Source organism: Vipera berus (assembly GCF_964194415.1).
Source record: "Vipera berus genome assembly, chromosome: 3".
Taxonomy (NCBI): domain Eukaryota; kingdom Metazoa; phylum Chordata; class Lepidosauria; order Squamata; family Viperidae; genus Vipera; species Vipera berus.
In genome coordinates this window covers 67589691-67608591 of record NC_138204.1, presented here as the reverse complement: position 1 = coordinate 67608591, position 18901 = coordinate 67589691, and the positions used below count along the sequence as shown (strand labels likewise).

Sequence of the window (18901 nt, the reverse complement as noted above, 5' to 3'; positions counted from 1 at the left end):
ATGTGGCCGGCATGACTATACGCCAAAGGCGCACGGAACGCTGTTACCTTCCCACCGTAGTGGTCCCTATTTTTCTACTTGCATTTTTTACGTGCTTTCGAACTGCTAGGTCCGTAAAGGATACTATCTGGCTAATCTTGGAGCCCTCATTTGTAATAAAGGACAGAAACATACAAGGCAGCAATCGCCTTCATGAAGTTAGCTTGCTGAAGAATGACCTAGTGGTTCAGACGGTTGTCATCCAATCGTCAGATGCAATAACTCTCGTGTCCTTTGAAAAAAGTCATTAAAAAATAATCCTAGGCATTTCAGACAGTGAGCACAGTGACTACATGCGTTTCCTTACAGAACGCTCTGATCTCCCACACTGGCACAGCAAGAGTTCAGATCCAAGATGGGGAGTTATCGCAGCGGATTGAGTTTCCAACTCCCAAGCACATGTCTTGAAGTTTTTCTTCAACTTAGCTGGAGGGAAGGGCGACCATGCTTTTCCATTTGCCTTCAATGCAGCACACATAATTAAGGAAGACATGCTCTGGGAAAAGGAGACGATAAATTTGGAGGAGCTATTAAAGGTTATCTTGCTCTACCTTAGGCTTTTATAATTGCACAATTCTTCTAGAAATTCAAAAAATGGCTTTAATTGTAACAGATTGGAAAGGAATTACGTCTGCCTAGAGAATCTGGTCTGCATACAAAATATTATGCAGGTTTTGAATAGCTTAAAAACAAGAACCACTGTCTTCCCAGTGTGCTTCAGGAAAACTAAACAAAGCCAAGGTAATTATTTTAATATAAATAACTGTTTGTACATAACATACCCATTACTCTTTTAGAGTCAGCAGTGTTATATAAATTGTAAAAAATAATGTGCCAAAGAAATTAGAGGTATGAGAGAAGAAACAAGTAAATCTTGTTTGCAGAAAATCATTTTCCATTTCCCTCTTGCAAACCATTCTTGTTTCCACCACATCCATATACTGCTTCATACTCTACCACTTGAAATTCAGACTGTCTTTATGAGGATCTTACCAATTCCAAACCTGATTCTTTCTCTTCATCTTGACTCATTCTTCTTTCATGCATTTAACTTAAGTTTTTTTATTTATACTTTACTATATTAATATAAAGGGACGCAGTGGCTCAGTGGGTTAGGACGCTGAGCTTGTCGATCAGAAGGTCAGCAGTTTGACGGGTTGAATCCCGAGTGCCGCGTAGCAAAGTGAGCGCCTGTTACTCATCCCAGCTTCTGCCAACCTAGCAGTTCAAAAGCACGTTAAAAATGCAAGTAGAAAAATAGGGACCACTACGGTGGGAAGGTAACAGTGTTCCGTGCGCCTTTGTTTTGGCATCTAGTCATGCCGGCCACATGACCACGGAGACGTCCTTGGACAAACGCTGGCTCTTCGGCTTTGAAACGGAGATGAGCACCGGCCCCTAGAGTTGGAAACGACTAGCACGCATGTGCGAGGGAACCTTTACCTTATATTAATATAAACCTCCTTGAATCATGCATATATGACTTTTCATATATGCATATAAACAAATACTCTGATTTAATCTTCATTAATTCTCCCTGTAAAATCTTAAGAGTTTACTCATACTGATCACTCATTTTTGTATTCAGTTCACATGCATTGAGCAGACATTCACCCTTGAAAACAACCCTCTTTTAAATACCCATTTTACCTGCACTGAACTCGTATGCTTCTCCTGATATACATATATTTTCAAATACCAAAGTAGGTAGGCAGAGATAAGCTCTTATAGAAAACTCTGATTGTTTCAACAAATATTCTCCATTTCCCTATCATTAGTGAACAGTGTACCAAGGCACACAAACTGACAAATGTGCTCTACTTTTTCACCACTCATATCTAAGTTACAACTGTTTATTCCACTGTATTTGTGTCAGACAGCTACTGTAGGTCTTGTTTGATCTGATTTTCAGATCCAAATTCCTCACTGCATCATATAATCTATTTTACATGAGAAGCAAATAATTTGGTTTTCTCAAGGAATAAAACAGACTCAGCTACATAAAAAGCATCAAGATCACTAGTACTGCTGTATATTGCACTAGTGAAGCCACATTTGGAATACTACAGCCAGTTCTGGTCATCACTATACAAAAAAGATGCTGAGATCCTAGAAAGAGTGCAGAGAAAACAAAGGTGATAAGGGGTCTGGAGGCTAAATTCTATGATGAATGGCTAAGGGAAATAGGTATGTTTAGCCTAAGTAAGAGAAGGCTTAGGGGACACCTGATAGCTGTCTTCCAATACCTGAAAAGCTATGACAGGAAAGAGGAGGTTGATTTATTCTCAATAGCACCTGAAAGCAGGACAAAAAGCAATGGGTAGAAACTGTTCAGAGGAGATTCAACCTGGGCAGAAGGAGGAATTTCCCGACAGGAGAAAGATTGCTTGCCTTCTAGAGTTGTGGGTACTCCACTCCTGGAGGTTTTCAAGGAAAGTTTGGACAACCTATTGTCCAGCATGGTATAAGGACTGCTGCCTTGGGCAGGAATTGAACTAGAAGACCTTCAAGTTTCCTTCCAGCCCTATGATTCTATCTGCATATGCGATCACTAACCAACACTTCTCTAATGCCACTAGTATTTCAAATATATTTATTTGTAAATACAGTGAAAGGGACGCAGTGGCTCAGTGGGTTAAGATGCTGAGCTTGTCGATCACAAGGTCGGCAGTTTGGCGGGTCAAATCCCGAGTGCCGCATAACAGAGTGAGCGCCTGTTACTCGTCCCAGCTTCTGCCAACCTAGCAGTTCGAAAGCACGTAAAAATGCAAGTAGAAAAATAGGGACCACTACGGTGGGAAGGTAACAGCGTTCCGTGCGCCTTTGGCGTCTAGTCATGCCGGCCACATGACCACGGAGACGTCCTCGGACAAGCGCTGGCTCTTCGGCTTTGAAACGGAGATGAGCACTGGCCCCTAGAGTCGGAAACAACTAGCACACATGTGCGGGGGAAACTTTACCTTTTACTTACAGTGAACGACTAATGGGACATTCCATACCCTTGCCTTGCCTCCCTGCTCCCTACTTACCTCACTCACTAAGTATTCCATTTATTCTCACACATAATTTACTTGTGAGTAAATATATACCACCCTGATCACATCTAGCAAACAAACTTCAGCTCCATAGTTATGCAAAATGTCCAGTAATTAAAGCCTGTTCACTTTCTCACATACTTCCTTAAATAAACAAATGTGCAATAAAACTTTCTTTCTCACATTCGTACATTTCTCAATGATTTCCTGAGCAGAAAAACAACAACAACAACTGTTGTGCATGGCCCTTGCCTAACGTAAAAATGCAGTGCTGTTCACAAATTCTGCTTATTGTCACCACTTGTACCCTTCAGTCAGAACTTTGCCAAAACACCTTCCCAGACACACTTAACAAGCTAATCCCCTTTCATATTAGAGAACAATAACAGCATTCTTCCAAACATCAGGGACAGACGTGCTCTTCCCACACACGTTAAACAAGTCACACAGCCACTTCATAAGCAAGCCATGTCCATATTTTGACAATTTCTCATTATGCATTCTACACCTGCAGATGTATCATTTTTCAACATTCTCCCAGCATTTATGACTTCCTTTTTAACATATTTTCCCCTTGGACCTTAGCATTAATAGCATTTGTTTCAGTTTTATTCTTTGACATATCACAGTACAAATTCCTTGACATATTGCAGTCTTTTGAGTTTCCATTCCCTTTAGCTCTATCCCAAATCATTTCATCATTTTTATGTTTAATTACATTCACTTTGCGGAGGCACTTCCTTTAGTTCTCTTCATCCACTTCCAGAACAAATTTTTATTTCTTTCAATATTGCTCTGCGCTTTCACTATCTCTTCTAATCTAAACTATTAATGATATTTTTTGGTGTGCCCAAAATATTAAAATATCTCCTTTGGATACGTTTTGATAGAATTACTGACATTTTAATTCAACTACAATGATTTAAATTTATATACTTTTTAATAACAGCGATCTGCATATCTCCATCTGCAAATAATTTATAGTATCTGTAAATAGGATAACTGAATAGTTTAATTCCAAAACCTCATTTCCAGTATTTTAATTGGAATTAAGGATAGTTCTCGCCACTGCTGAAGCTAACACTAGTATTTTGTACCAGAGTTTCCTAAAATTAATACAGGCAATCCTCCTTTTTGACCACAACTGGAACCAGTAATTTGGTCATTACAAGCAAAGTGGTCACTAAGTGAAACCGCAACTGTGCTTACAATCTTATTTCAGCTTTCCTTCACTTTACATACATTCAAAGATCATAAACGTGGGTGCTGGTCACAAAGTTAATTTTCCATCACTGCCGTAATGTCACATATGTATTTCTTTTAGTAAACATGCAATGTGTACATCTGCTTCCCATAGGTTCTGTACAAGATGATTATGTTACTTCAGGAATGTATGTAAGGGCATAATTTGAAGTCTTTATTCATATTTAAAGGTATGACTTAGGAAGAAAATTTCTGCTGAGTCTTCCTTTATGTGAACTTTGCAAACAGTTTCAAAATATATGTCCCTTGCCTCTTCCCTGTATGCCTAAATTTCAGATTATAGGCTGCTTAAAATCAGATATACAATTTTGGTTGAAAACGGACACACTTTTGAAGCTGTTTCACTTCAACAATGAGACTAATTTTTAAATAAAAGTGCATATGACTAGAATGTGTATATCTATACTCTAGCTATTCAGCTTCTGGATGCCATATTTAAGTGATGATATAAATTGCCAAATTCTGAAAAGACCTTGCTTTAAAATTAGAGAATGGCAAAAAAAATCAAAAATAAGTAAATTAAACTAATGTAATCTAGACTCTGGATGGATGGGCTAGCATTTCAGCTTGCATAATACCTAGTATGCAGCTGTATACTAATGTCGTTGTTAAACTAAACAATAATAAACTAACATAAACAGTTGGCATGTATTTACAGTGGTTGCAACACCCTGGGGAATCACGTGATTGCGAATTGCAACTTTCCAGCCAGTTTCTCTCTGGAATGAACGTTTCCTGAGCCTTGCTTGTGTTTTCAGACTGAGTTTAGGACAGAAGAAGGACTTCACATAGAAAAGTCAAAATTTGAGAAAGAAAAGGATTTGGATTTTCTCTCTGGGGGAAAGCAAAAGGGGAAGAAAAAAAAAGGATGAAATCAGTGGGGAGATTATACAGGACAGGAAGCTAGGACTTGCCTAATATTAACCTACCTTGAGACAAAAGGTTTTTTGTCCACAAAGATGGGATTAAGGCAAACTTGTTGGGCATGTCTAGACAAGGTTTTCTTTCCACCCCACCCGCCTCTCCTGGATATATTTATATATCTAGAAACCTGGATAAATATATTGGATGGATTTTGGTTCTGCTTATACATAGCAGGCTTGGGTGAAGAGTTAGGAAATGTGAAGGTTTTGCCCTGCCCTGCCTTGCCTGAGTATTTGCCCAGGCTAATACAGAGAAGTATGTGACCACAACTGGCCCCAAAATTTCTCTTACTAAGTGAGACATTTGATAAGTGAGTTTTGCCCCATTTTATGACTTTTCTTGCCACATTTGTTAAGTGAATCACTGCAGTTGTTAAGTTAGTAACACAGTTGTTAAGTGAATCTGGCTTCCCCATCGACTTCTTTGTCAGAAGGTCACAAAAGGGGATCACATGACCCCCGGGTCACTGCAACCGTCATAAATATGAGTCAGTTGCCAAGCGTCTGAACTCTGATCATGTGGCCATGGAGACGCTACAGTGGTCATGTGAAAAATGTTCATGTCGCTTTTTCAGTGCGGTTGAAACTTCAAACGGTCACTACATTAAATGTTGCAAGTCAAGGAGTACCTGTATTCTTCTTCGTGGCATGCAAAAGAATATATTCATTTTCCTCTTTGTTCTGAAGATAACAAGCACAATTTCTGAACTCAAAACAAAAACTCCCTTTCATAAAAAAGTAGCTTTTTTATTCAAGATGGTCTTTCCTAAACTCTGCTCTAAATTATAGGATGACATTGTAAGTATAAGCATAACACAATTCTTTTGGCAACAAATGAAACAAGACAATTAGAACATCTTAAGCTAGTTCTGCCTGCCAGTGTGAACTTTCAAAACTTCAGCTCTTCCTTCTGCTCAGTAACAATTCCATGATTAAAGGAATAGAAAATAAAATGTATCAAGAGCTATTTAGAAAATGCATTAACAGCCAGCCAACAAAATGATTCGTTAGCTTTTCCTTTTCAATACTATGTTTACACAAGATGATTACACCAACTAATTAGTATTTCTTCCTAGATTATATAAGAGATTTTTTTTTAGATTTTTTATGAGATGAATGAAGGAGGCTTGGATTAATTTAAATGAGACGAGTTAATTTAGTTTCTAAATGTGATCTTTCCAGTTATTAGCATAAAGCATTTATATCTTCATCCTCCTTAAAGGTACGCAACCAAGCCAAAAAAATAATAATAATCAGTACAAATGGCTAGACAAAAACAGAATTGTTTACATTGGAAAACTATAGATGGAATTTGTATGTCTTGATTATGCTTAAATTCTAGTTTGGATTTCTGCAACTACTAGACTCTGGAGGAGACAATGAACGCTTCACATTACAGTAGAGAACAATTTCTAGGCCTTTATTGCCCAGGTGATTAGATTCAAACATATCTTAGTTTGTTGAACAAACTATAATCGGCTGGGTCTGCAAACACTCCTAAGACCGTGGTGGCAAACCTATGGCACGCATGCCACAGGTGGCACGCAGAGCCCTCTTTGTGGGCAGGCGTGCCGCCACCCCAGTCCTAGGCCTTCAGATGGGTTTTATAAAACCTTTTCACTTTAGGCCTCCGCCACCGTGTGCAAAAAAAAAAATAAAGGTTCAATCAATCAATTTCAACTTCTCGCAAAGTTGGAATTGATTGATTGAACTTTTTAGTGCCACCCAGTCTGCCGTTACCACCGCAGCCACGCCTACCCAATCAGCCATGCCTACCCAATGGGCCATGCCTACCCAATGGGCCACGCCCACCCGGCACCTGACAATACATAAGTGGGTTTTGGGTTGCAGTTTGGGCACTCGATCTCTAAAAGGTTTGCCATCACTGCTCTAAGACATAAAGCTAGTATTCCCAGTGAATGCCTGTCTCAACATACCAGTTTCAAGGTGCTGGTGATGACCTATAAAGCCCTGAATGGCTTGGGTCTGGGATATTTGAGGGAACACCTGCTGCCAGCATCAAGTTCCCTTCGTCCAGTGCGCTCACACAGGGAGGGCCTTCTCAGGGTGCCAGCGGTAAAAGATTGCCGGAGGATAACACCCAGGGGGAGGGCCTTCTCTGTGGGTGCGCCTGCCCTCTGGAACCAGCTGCCTGTGGAGCTTAGGACTGCCCCTGACCTTCGTTCATTCCACCGGGACCTGAAGACCTGGCTCTTCGAGCTCTCCGGCCCAGGCTGAGAATTTTTAACTGGGGTTTTTATTTTTAGGGATAATTTAATCTTTTTAAATTGTTTTTAAACTTTTGTATTTTGTATTGGTTTGGTTTTTAAATACCCTGTAAACCGCCCTGAGTCCTTCGGGAAAGGGCAGTATATAAATCTAATAAAATAAAATAAAATAAATAGTTTTGTATCCTGCTTTTTCTTCAGAAGTTCAAAGTTGCTTGTTTCATTTTATCACAATGTGGAGAGAGACAGCAATGGGCCCAAAGTCACACACTGAATTTCCATAACTGAGGATGATCAAACTTAAGTCTCCCAATCCTACCCCTATCCTAAAATCCTATATACATTGGCTGTACCACATAAGAAACCACAAACTTCAAGGAGACTACAGATATCTTCCTTGGTGCCCACCAGAATCCCAGCCCTCTTTAAATGTATTAAAACACTTCATACAAAACACTAGCTTCCAGAATTATCTTTACATCCAAGAAAATCTGTTGTTTCCGCAAGGTCCCTGTAGGTGTTCTTAGAAAAACAGAGTAAGGAACTACAGTACATCCTAGTGCATTGTTGTAGAATTGATCGTCTTCTAAGAGGAAAACAAAGTCAATCAGAAAGATAAAGAAAGGTTAATATCGATGGAGGGGCTAGATTAACTCACCTAGTCATCACTTTGCTTTCCGATGTTCTGGTGTTCTGTGACTAGCAATGGTTCACCATAGCAACCACATTGTACCTGGAGAAGAGCCTCACAGCAGGGGTGTTTAGCAATTCAAAGCAAGATTTTCCCAATAGCTAAAGAAATGATCCCAGGATATTGATATGCCTCATCAATCTAGCACAAATTGTTTATCACCAAAGGTAGTCCTTAGGTTATGACAGCAATTAGGGCTGGAATTTCCATTGCTAAATAATGTGGCCATGAAGTCCAATGTCACACGGCTGCATCGCTTAGCGACAGTAATCCCGGCAGTCCCAGTTACCATTGCAAATCCCTGGAACTGTGTGGGACATTAGGTGGGAAGAGGCAGGAATCCCAAGCAGCAGCATGGATGGGTGCGCAGGGGGTGCTGGGGAGTGGGGGAGATGCCATGGTCAGGCACTATGGAGCATGGGTTGGCTGACAGGGACTGCAGGCACATTGGTGAGGGCCACAGGTGGGTGGTAGGGAGTGCAAGTGGGCTAGCAAGGGCCACATGGGGCACCAGAGAGTGTGGACAGGCCAATAGGGCCTGGGCGGCAGGGAAGTGCCACGGGTGGGTGGGCATGGCATGGAGTGTTGGCAGGCAGATCTTGTATGTAGCACAAGATCTCATGTTCTGTAATGGGGTTCCCCAGGAGAAACAGTGGCGAAAGCGATTTAAGGGAGCGACTTGCAAACTTTGCTGCCAGCTTCCCCATTGTCTTTGCTAGGGGGAAGCCAGCAGGGAAGGTCGCAAATGGTGACCACATCATTGTGGGCCACTGCAACCATCGTAAGTGCTAGCTGGTTGCCAAGTGCACGAACTATGATCACTTGACACGGGGGATGGGGGGGATGTGACACTTAGAACTTCAGGGACAGGTTGTAAGTACCATTCGTTCAATGCCATCCTAACTTTCAACAAGTGGTTGTAATCCAAGGACTACCTATGTGTAGTCAAAAATTAGAAAGTGAATATAACTGGGGGGGGGGAATGTGCTATTTTCACATTTACATGGAAGTCCCAATACAGGTAGTCCTCGACTTACAACCATTTGTTTAGTGACTTTTCAAAGTTACACTAGCACTGGAAAAGTGACTTATGGCCATTTTCTCACACTAATGATCGTTATATCACCCCCATAGGCATGTGATCAAAATTTGGATGCTTGGCAACTGGCATGTATATATAAAGGCTGCAGTATCCTGGGTTCATGTGATCACTTTTTGCAACTTTCGGGCAAGCAAAGTCAATGGGAAAACCAGATTCACTGAGGACCCAGATTGTTGGGGGCAATAAGCTGACTTTGTAATAATGCCACTTGGGTGTGTGTGTGTGAAAGCCCTAACAAGCAGGCATATACATAGAATGAAGGCTACTGCTAAGCTTGTAAGCCTCCCTGAGTCTTCGGAGAAGGGCGGGATATAAATGTAATAAAAATAAAAAATAAAAATAAAAAACTGCAGTGGTTCACACTTAACAACTATGGCAAGAAATGTTTTTAAATGGGCAGAACTCACTTAACAACCGTCACGCTGAGCAACAGAAATATTTGGTTCCATTGTGGTCATAAGTTGAAGACCACCTGTACTGGATAAGTTTGAGTGACTATCATTTCCTGGAAAAGCTGGAAACAACCACAGAAGGGCAAAAAGTCTGTTCATTTACCAGCTGTCAGAGAAACTCTGCATTTACAACCTACTGTATGTACTGCACAGCTCATAAACTGAAATTTAAAGGATGATCCGTTTGCTTGCTTAAATATAAAAGCCAAACCGCCACTGTCACTGAGCATCCTTTCACAGGAGAAAACTATTATTAACTATTTTAAATTATAATAGCTTAACAGAAGAGCATAAGTGGTTCACGACGAGGAAAAGATTTATTATTGCAGGTTTGAGGAAGGATGTTACCAAGCCATAATCATCTTATTAATATAGAATTGTCATTTAATGTAATTCTGTACTTCAGATATTTCACCCTTTCTAAAAAAAATTGGGAGCAATATTTCCTATTTCCTGTATGTAGGTCTTTGCCACTTTAATTAGCAAAGATGACTCCAAGTCAAATTGCATAGAAAGCTACCATTAGCTTCCATAAGGCAATTGTTCTGATTAATGTACAGTAGAAAAAAAACCTGGCTTTTATAAATCCATAATAATCATGCCCTCAAGTGTATAAACTCTGTCTAAAATAGTTATGGTGAATGATAAAACTGGGAGATTGCCAAGTAAGGGTCCGATTCCCCTCCCCATACATATTTCCATTTAAATGCTATGCATTTGACTCATATGACCCAACTGCATTGTTAAAGTAGGAACTGTGCCTCTGTTACGCTTTTCAGACTGAAAATGATTCACCTCTACTATATGTTTTTAAAATTCACCCTCCATTTTTCCTTGTAACATACAGCCAGAAAAATATCGTTTTAGTAGCAAAACAGTTCTTTTTTTTTATTGAAAAGTTTTAACATACAATTTTTCTTTAAACCCCCCCCCTCCCCCTCCCTTCACCCTCCCCCCCTACCTCTCCCCCCTCCCCCCCTCCCCCCCGACTTCCCAGAGCTAAATACAAGGTATATATAAAAAAACCAATCCTAAACAATCATATACTAACAACTATAAGCTCTAAAATCCATCACTCTCTAGCTTATATAGGATAAAACAAACCTTAGTAATATTAAATATATATATAAAAAAAAAACAAAGAAAAAAAAAGAAGAAAAAAGAAAGAAGACTTATTCAAATGCTACATAAAACTTCTTAACCCTATACTTATTCTGGATAAACTCAATCCATTTTCTCCATTCCATAATATAGCGTTCTTGCGAGTGATCTTTCAAATAGGCCGAAATCTTCGCCATCTCTGCCAGGTCGGAAACCTTTAAAGTCCACTCTTCTATAGACGGCAATTCCTCTTTCTTCCAATACTGACCTATCAAGAGTCTTGCTGCCGTAATTAAATTCAACATCAACTTAGTGTCCACAACTGTAGCATCTGTAATTATTCCCAACAAAAAAAGTTGCGGACAAAACTTTATCCTCTGTTTAAAAATCTTCTGCATGTTCCACCAAACTTTTATCCAAAAGGCCTTAACCTTTTTACATGTCCACCATATATGAAAATATGTTGCATCTTCATCACCGCACCTCCAACATTTAGGCTGATAATTCGGATACATACTTGCGAGCTTTTTGGGATCTAAATGCCATCTATAAAACATTTTGTAAAAGTTTTCTCTTAAATTTTGAGCTTGTGTAAATTTTACGTTCCTCACCCAAATCTTTTCCCACGTGTCCATTGTAATAACTTCCTGGATGTTTTGGGCCCATTTTATCATACAATCCTTAACAAGTTCTGTTTCTGAATCAATCTCTATCAATGCAAGATATATCCGTTTAATATGTGCCGGTCCCTGATTTCTAATTTGCTTTATCAAATTTTCATCAGTCATTGTAAAACCATTTTTCTGATCTTCTTTCCACCTGGCCCGTAACTGAGTATATTGGAACCAGTTTTGAACAACCTTCTCTTCTCGCAAGAGACTATATGATTTCAAACACCATACATTTCTTTCCAAACTTAGGATCTCCTTGTACGTAGTCACATCATGTTTGAAACCAGCATGTATATTTTCTATTGCGTGTTTTGGAATTGCCCACAGTGGTATCTTGCAATCTAGCTTATGTCTGTACTTCTTCCAAACTCTCAGCAATGCCTGTCTTAAAATATGCACTCTAAACACATTGTCTACCTTCTTGTCATACAACAAATATGCATGCCAGCCAAACAACAAATCATGGCCCTCAAGATTTAATAATCTCTTCTGTGTCAAATTAATCCAATCACTTATTCCTACTAATGCAGCAGCTTCATAATATAGTTTAAGATTGGGCATTTTAAGCCCACCTCTCTCACGAGTATCCTGCATAATCTTAAGTTTAACTCGTGGCTTTTTCCCTGCCCACACAAATTTATTGATACCTCGCTGCCATTCCTCCAAATTAGAATCTTTCTTAAGAATCGGTATCATTTGAAATAGAAATAAAAATTTAGGCAGGACATTCATTTTCACTGCTGCAATCCGTCCCAACAAAGACAATTGCAATTTTTCCCAATTCTCCAATTCTTTTTGAATTTTCCCCCATAGTTTTTCATAATTATTTTTATATAACTTTGTATTAGAGGGCGACAAAAACACCCCCAAATATTTAACCCTTTTAACAATCTCAAATCCAGTTAGTCCTTCTAAAAGAGCCTTTTGCGAAACTGTCATATTTCTGACCAAAATTTTGGTTTTCTGTGTATTAACTTTAAATCCAGAAACCTTCCCATATTGTGTTATTATCTCCATCAGGTCCACAACAGAGTTCTCTGGCTGGGTCACTGTAACAACCAGATCATCTGCGAATGCTCTCAATCTATAATCCTGATCTCTAATTTGTATCCCCTTAATTTTTTCCGAATTCCGTATTTTAACCAATAATATCTCTAATGTTAACACAAATAACAAGGGCGATAACGGACAGCCTTGCCTTGTGCCCTTCTCAATATTACATGCTTCTGTCAAGCTATTATTAACTATAATTCGGGCAGTTTGTTTTTGATATAATGCCCTAATCGGTTGCAAAAAAATTTCCCCAAAATCCATTTTGTCTAAAACTTTCAACAAAAATTGCCAATTCAATTGATCAAAAGCTTTTTCAGCATCTAAGAAAATTAGCGCCGCAGAGATCTGGTTGTTCCTTTCCAAAAACTCTAACACATCAACTATATGCCTCACATTATTTTTCATTTGCCTACCACTAATAAACCCCGTTTGGTCCCCATGAATCACCTGTTGCAGAACCCTCATCAATCTATTAGCCAAAACCTTAGCAAATATCTTGTAATCTGTATTTAAAAGCGATATCGGTCTATAATTTTTAACTTGAGTAGCATCTTGGTCTTCCTTCGGAATCAAGGAAATAAAAGCTGTTCTCCAAGACGGTGGCACCTTTCCCCCCCCTCTGGATTGTCTGGAACAGTTCCTTTAACGGTTTTATCATCTCTATTTGTAGATTTTTGTAATAGGCCGCAGTCAAACCATCCGTACCTGGTGCTTTATCCACCTTCAATTCCTTAATTGCTGTAACAATTTCTTCTTCTGTAATCAATTGATTAATCCCTTCTTTTTGTACTTGCGTAAGAACCGGGATGCTAGCATTTTCCAAATATATATCAATGTCTTTTTCATTAATTTTCTCCTTAGCATATAATTTAGAATAAAAATCCACAAAAGCGTCCTTGATAAGGTCCTGTTGAAACACAACCCTTCCTTTATGCTCAATCTTGTCTATATTAGAAGCCCTTTGTTTTTCCCTCAATCTATAAGCTAACCATCTACCTGGTTTATTAGCGTTGCAAAAAGTATTATGCCTGGCAAACCGCAAATTGGTTGCCACTTGGTCAGCCATTAATTTATCAAATTGTCCTCTTAACAATTTAATAGCCTCCTTAGTTTTCACATCCTCTGAGTTCAAAATCAAAGCCTTTTCTTTTTCCTTTATTTCATTCTCCAGTTCTTTCCTCCTAGCTTCCACAGCACGTCTATGTTTATTATTCATATATATCAACACCCCTCTCATGTAGGCCTTGCTAGCATCCCACACCATATCCATAGAGGTACCTTTGTTCATATTAGTTTCAAAAAAATCCTTCATCCGCTGTTTACATTCTTCCACATTTCTCTGATTTCTAAACAAATTCTCATTTACGCGCCACGAGCGCCTGTCTCTTTTCTCCTTATCAATCTCTAACCAAACTGGACTATGATCAGAGATAGTTCTTGCACAAATCTTCACCTTTTTAGTCCTCAAAAAAAGTCATTAGTCACCAAAATAAAATCAATCCTCGAAAAAGATTGATGTCTATCAGAATAAAAAGTATAATCCTTTTCCTGCAAGTGTCTCTCACGCCAAATATCTCGCAATTCCAAGTCATCCTTCATTTCAAAAGAAGATTTAGGCAGTCTAGCATGACTTGGAATGCGCTTAAAAGCTCCAGCCTTATCCATCTGTACATCCAAAACACCATTCCAGTCCCTCATAAAAATAAAAGATTTATAATCCAACTGGGTAAGCTTTGTATGAAGTAAACTAAAAAAGTCAGCCTGTTGTTGTTGTTGATTAGGGGCGTACAGTCCAACTAAAAGCGTCTTTTTGCCTTCTAGCAACAAGTCTATCAGTACATATCTTCCATGCTTGTCTGCTTCAATTAAGTCCGCTGTTATGGCACTTTTAATATAAACAACCACTCCATTTTTCTTATTCATTGCAGAGGCAACAAAGTGCGTACCCAGTCTTGAGTTCAATAAAAGCTTTTGGTCCATAGCCCTAATATGCGTTTCTTGCAAACATATAACATCTATCTTGAATTGTTTTAAATATTGAAAAACTTTCTTTCTCTTCTGTGGTGAATTTAGTCCATTAACGTTCCAAGTCAAAAATTTAGTTGCCATGCATATCCTCCCAAAGCTCTTGAAGCACTGCTTTGATAGGACTATCTTCTTTAGGCCGTGCTCCTCCCACTGCTTGGCTATGAGTACGTTGTGAAGATTCCGAAGACTTTTGCTGGTCTTGTTCTTTTATTTTCTTTGCTCGTTTTAAAGCAGCACGCGTTACCCTTTGCTCTCTAGGATCATCCAAAGAAGCTATAGCTTGATCTCCTCCAGCACCGTTTTCCTCTACTTCAACCTCTTGATGTTCTCCCTCTCCAGATCCCTTTGCAGCTTCCAGAAGTGTTAATGGGGTTGCTTTTAAAACGTTATTATAGAAATCACGCGCTTGCTTCACAGTAATCAGCCGGTACCTTTTGCCTTCATACATCAACATCAGCCCATCTGGAATCTCCCATCTGAACCTTATATCTCGTTGCTTGAGCTCTTGCACAAGAAATGTGAAGTCTTTCCTTTTCCTTAAAATCTTTGGAGGAATTTCTTTTAAAACCAAGACTTCTTGATCAGCAATCACAACTTTAGCATCATAGGCAGCTTGTATAACTTCATCTCTAATTTCTCTTTTTGCAAAGTAGACCACCACATCTCTAGGCAGCTTTCTCTGTCTAGCAATCCATGAATTCACACGGAACACTTTATCCATAGCTCCTCTTATTTCAGATGCTGGCTGATTCAATACCACTTCGAGAGCCTCAGAAATCAGCTGCTTTAAATCTTCCTTAATATTCTCTTTTAAGCCTCTGATTCTAACAGCAAACTGCATCTGGTAATATTGAGCAAGACTTAATTCCCTTTCCATTTTATCTCTTAAATCTTCATTCTCCCGTACTTTTGCTTCTAATATGGCATTCTTTTGAGTCAAATCATCCACTTTTTCATCCAAATCATCCACACATTCCGCCACTTTATGCACTGAAGACAAAATGTCTACCTTCATCACGCTGAACTTCTGTTCCATCCTCTCTTCTATTCTCTCCTCCAGTTTCTCCAATTTCTCCTCCATCTGTGCAAATTTATCACCCATTGATTGATTAATTGATTCCAAAAGTTTATCCAGAGCATCTCGTAAGTCCTTCGGTGTCAATACATCAGGAGGGTGCAACGCCTGTAATGATGATTGTTGCACCGGAGAAGATCCACCACTCCGAAGAGTTTTAGGGGGAGGTTTAGCCGCCATCTTTTACTTTCACTTGTGACACACTTTCACTTAAAGTTTAAAAAATCCATCAAGCTCGAGAGTAAAATAAAATAATCCTCTTCACCTTTTCCTCTTGTACCGCTCTGCCTGCTCCTTTTAATCCATAGTCCTTTCTTCAGGCAGGGGTGGTCGCAGACGCCTGGCTCTGCTCCAAGAAATCCGGAGCAGAGACGCCGGCCAGCTGGGAGCAACCCAGGCTTCGGGGGAGTTCAATCCTTCAGCCGCCCAAGCTCCAAGCTCAGGCGGCCCCGGAGAACTCTACCCCTACCTGGGGCCTCACCCCCTCCTCTTCTCCCGAGGAGGGGGCTTCAAATTCGCCCGAACAGCTGATCGGCGCTGTTTCGGGCGAAAAAACACTCAGCTGAGCCGCGGGCAGTCCGGGAAGGCTGTCTCCGTCGCCGCGGAGCCACCGGAAGTCCAAAACAGTTCTTTTTTTCAAGAGGCAACTGGACTTTCTTGTTTTTCTTTGAAGACATTTCGCTTCTCATCCAAGAAGCTTCTTCACCTCTGACTGTATGGTGGGGGAATGGAAGGATTTATATTCCTTGCAACTAGTTGATCGTTTGCATTCTTTTAAAGAGTCATTGAAGGGACGCAGTGGCTCAGTGGGTTAGGAGACTGAGCTTGTCGATCAAATGGTCGGTAGTTTGGCGGGTCAAATCCCGAGTACCGCATAACAGAGTGAGTGCCTGTTACTCGTCCCAGCTTCTGCCAACCTAGCAGTTCGAAAGCACGTAAAAATGCAAGTAGAAAAATAGGGACCACTACGGTGGGAAGGTAGCAGCGTTCCGTGCGCCTTTGGCGTCTAGTCATGCCGGCCACATGACCACGGAGACATCCTCAGACAAGTGCTGGCACTTTGGCTTTGAAACGGAGATGAGCACCGGCCCCTAGAGTTGGAAACGACTAGCACGCATGTGCAGGGGAACCTTTACCTTTACCTAAAGAGTCATTGAGACCATGGGAGATTTATCTGTGTCCTCAGGGTCACCTGAGTAGTGCAAATGGGTGTGGAACCTTCTTGGAACTGCTGAAAGGACTGTGTTGTAGAACGGTGATAGATGATGTCGTATCCCTCCCCCTCTGTTGAGAGGGCTGTTCAATTTTGACATAGCCTCTTTGACTCCTTAGAACCTGAATGGAACAGTTTCTATCCATTATTGTTTCTATTTATCCACTGTCCCCCAATTATTGCTTAAAAGTCAAGCTGGTAAAGCAATTATAATTGCACCACAACAAACAAACAAATCTCTGCCATGAGTTATTAATATATTCACCTCTGTTTTCAGTGGGACCTCTTTCTATGTAAGTGAGGATCAGACCACTGCCAAAGCAGAAGAAACTGGATGGTATTCATGAAGCAAATGTAAGAGACTATGGGAAATTGTTCTTAATATACAATGTTCTACTCCCTTTTTGTCAGAAGAATGATACAGAGGAAAAAGAATTTAGGAGTCTACCACAGAGTACAAGCATATACTGATTATTAATTATTATTACACTAAAAACACATATAAGTGCTTACTCTTCTATGTCTCCAGGAAATAGCATTTGTTTTTTTTTTGTTTTTTAAAAATCCACTGAAGGACATAGGCTAGTTATTTTCAATTAGTCCATATACTGAGGGACTGAAACTTTTTCATTACCTCTACAAACATCCTGAACTCAAAAAATGGGATACTTACTCACTTCAGTGATATCAGAATTCTTTATACTATCATGACTTCTGTTTCAAAGGCAAATTTAATTGATTTCTCTTCTTGACTGTGACCAACCAATATAATTTAATACACTGCATATCCACTCTGTGATATGTCAACACTTCATAAATTAGAATGTCTACTAATTTCCCAGTGCAGAAATCAATGTTTCCTAATGATGCATCAGAACTTTAGCTTTAAAAGTAAATTAAGTGCTCATTGCCTCAAAAATAAATATTAATTCCAATTCCACGCTGAATTTCTCTGTCTTGAATGTCTAGGCCCTATTATACAGCACTTGTGGGCTCCATGTCCTTATTTAACCTAACCAACTAACCAGCCAAATCCATAAACAAAAAAAATTGGCTAAAAACACTAGCTTCTGTAATGATCAAAACCTGTATTTTCTCCCCCTTCTAAATTATAACGTGCCTGAGGTGGAACAGAGAAAAACAGAGTTCAAGTTGTTGTATTCAACTTGAACCTTCTGTGATTACATACCTGCAGGGAAGCAAAATCTTTAGAAGCACAGGCTCCAAGAATAGCAGCACCCATTAGCACAGACTCCACTTCTTGGGCTAGAACAACAGGCATGCCTAGACAAAGACAACAAATCAGTTAAAGGGCCTGAGGTATGAAGCATGTAAGAAACACCTCTCCCTGAAATATTAAAGCAGTTGCCTCTTTTTAAAGGCTGATATGGCTTCTTGGTATGATCTTATTGGTGTCCCCAAAGCATTAAATGCAAGCCAAATTGAATGTGGAAACAGCCAGGGGCAGCATTAAGAAACCTGCAGTGATGTATGTATACTGTCTTAGGATGCATAGATGAAATTAGTAGGTTTTCTGTGGTAAAAAATATTTTGACAAACACTATTGTTTAAACTTGTGGAGCAACTAAATTATAAAAGGGCTTTATAGCTGTCATGCTTTAAATGTATTTTTAATTTACTTGGTGCTTATGTTTCACATTGTAAGTGCTTTCGAACAATGAATGTATTCATCTTGCCCTCTGAACAATATGAATCTGAGGTTTTTAAATGTTCTATGAAATTATCTGTTGGTAGCCCGTATAATTGGCTAATGGGTGCTTGCATTTAACAGTAATATATTCAGTATTTTCCTGGAAGAATAGGGGATTGATACAGGAATGTTAGCTATTTTATCAGATAGATTTTAATGAGGGCAACAGAACCAAGAGCTTTTTAGTCAGATGAACTCTGACATCCTATGTCAATCACAGTTCCTACAATCAGGAAAAATTCCAAAGCTGCAGAAAGGCCTCTTTGTCCAACATTCTGCTTGGCTATTAGATACAGTCAAAGGACCCCAGTTTAAA

General features: G+C 39.6%; 1 protein-coding gene across 2 annotated transcripts in view; it reads right to left on the bottom strand.

The window, feature by feature from the left end:
• FGGY (FGGY carbohydrate kinase domain containing) overlaps positions 1-18901 on the bottom strand; it is a 164489-nt gene that overhangs the window by 32372 nt on the left and 113216 nt on the right. Inside the window, exon 14 of one of the 2 annotated variants that reach the window (XM_081324604.1) lies at positions 18064-18158. The exons of the other annotated variant lie outside the window; for it this stretch is intronic. Within the exon in view, the coding sequence (XP_081180730.1) occupies positions 18064-18158 (95 nt within the window). The remainder of the gene's footprint in view (positions 1-18063; positions 18159-18901) is intronic. 2 annotated transcript variants of the gene reach the window in all.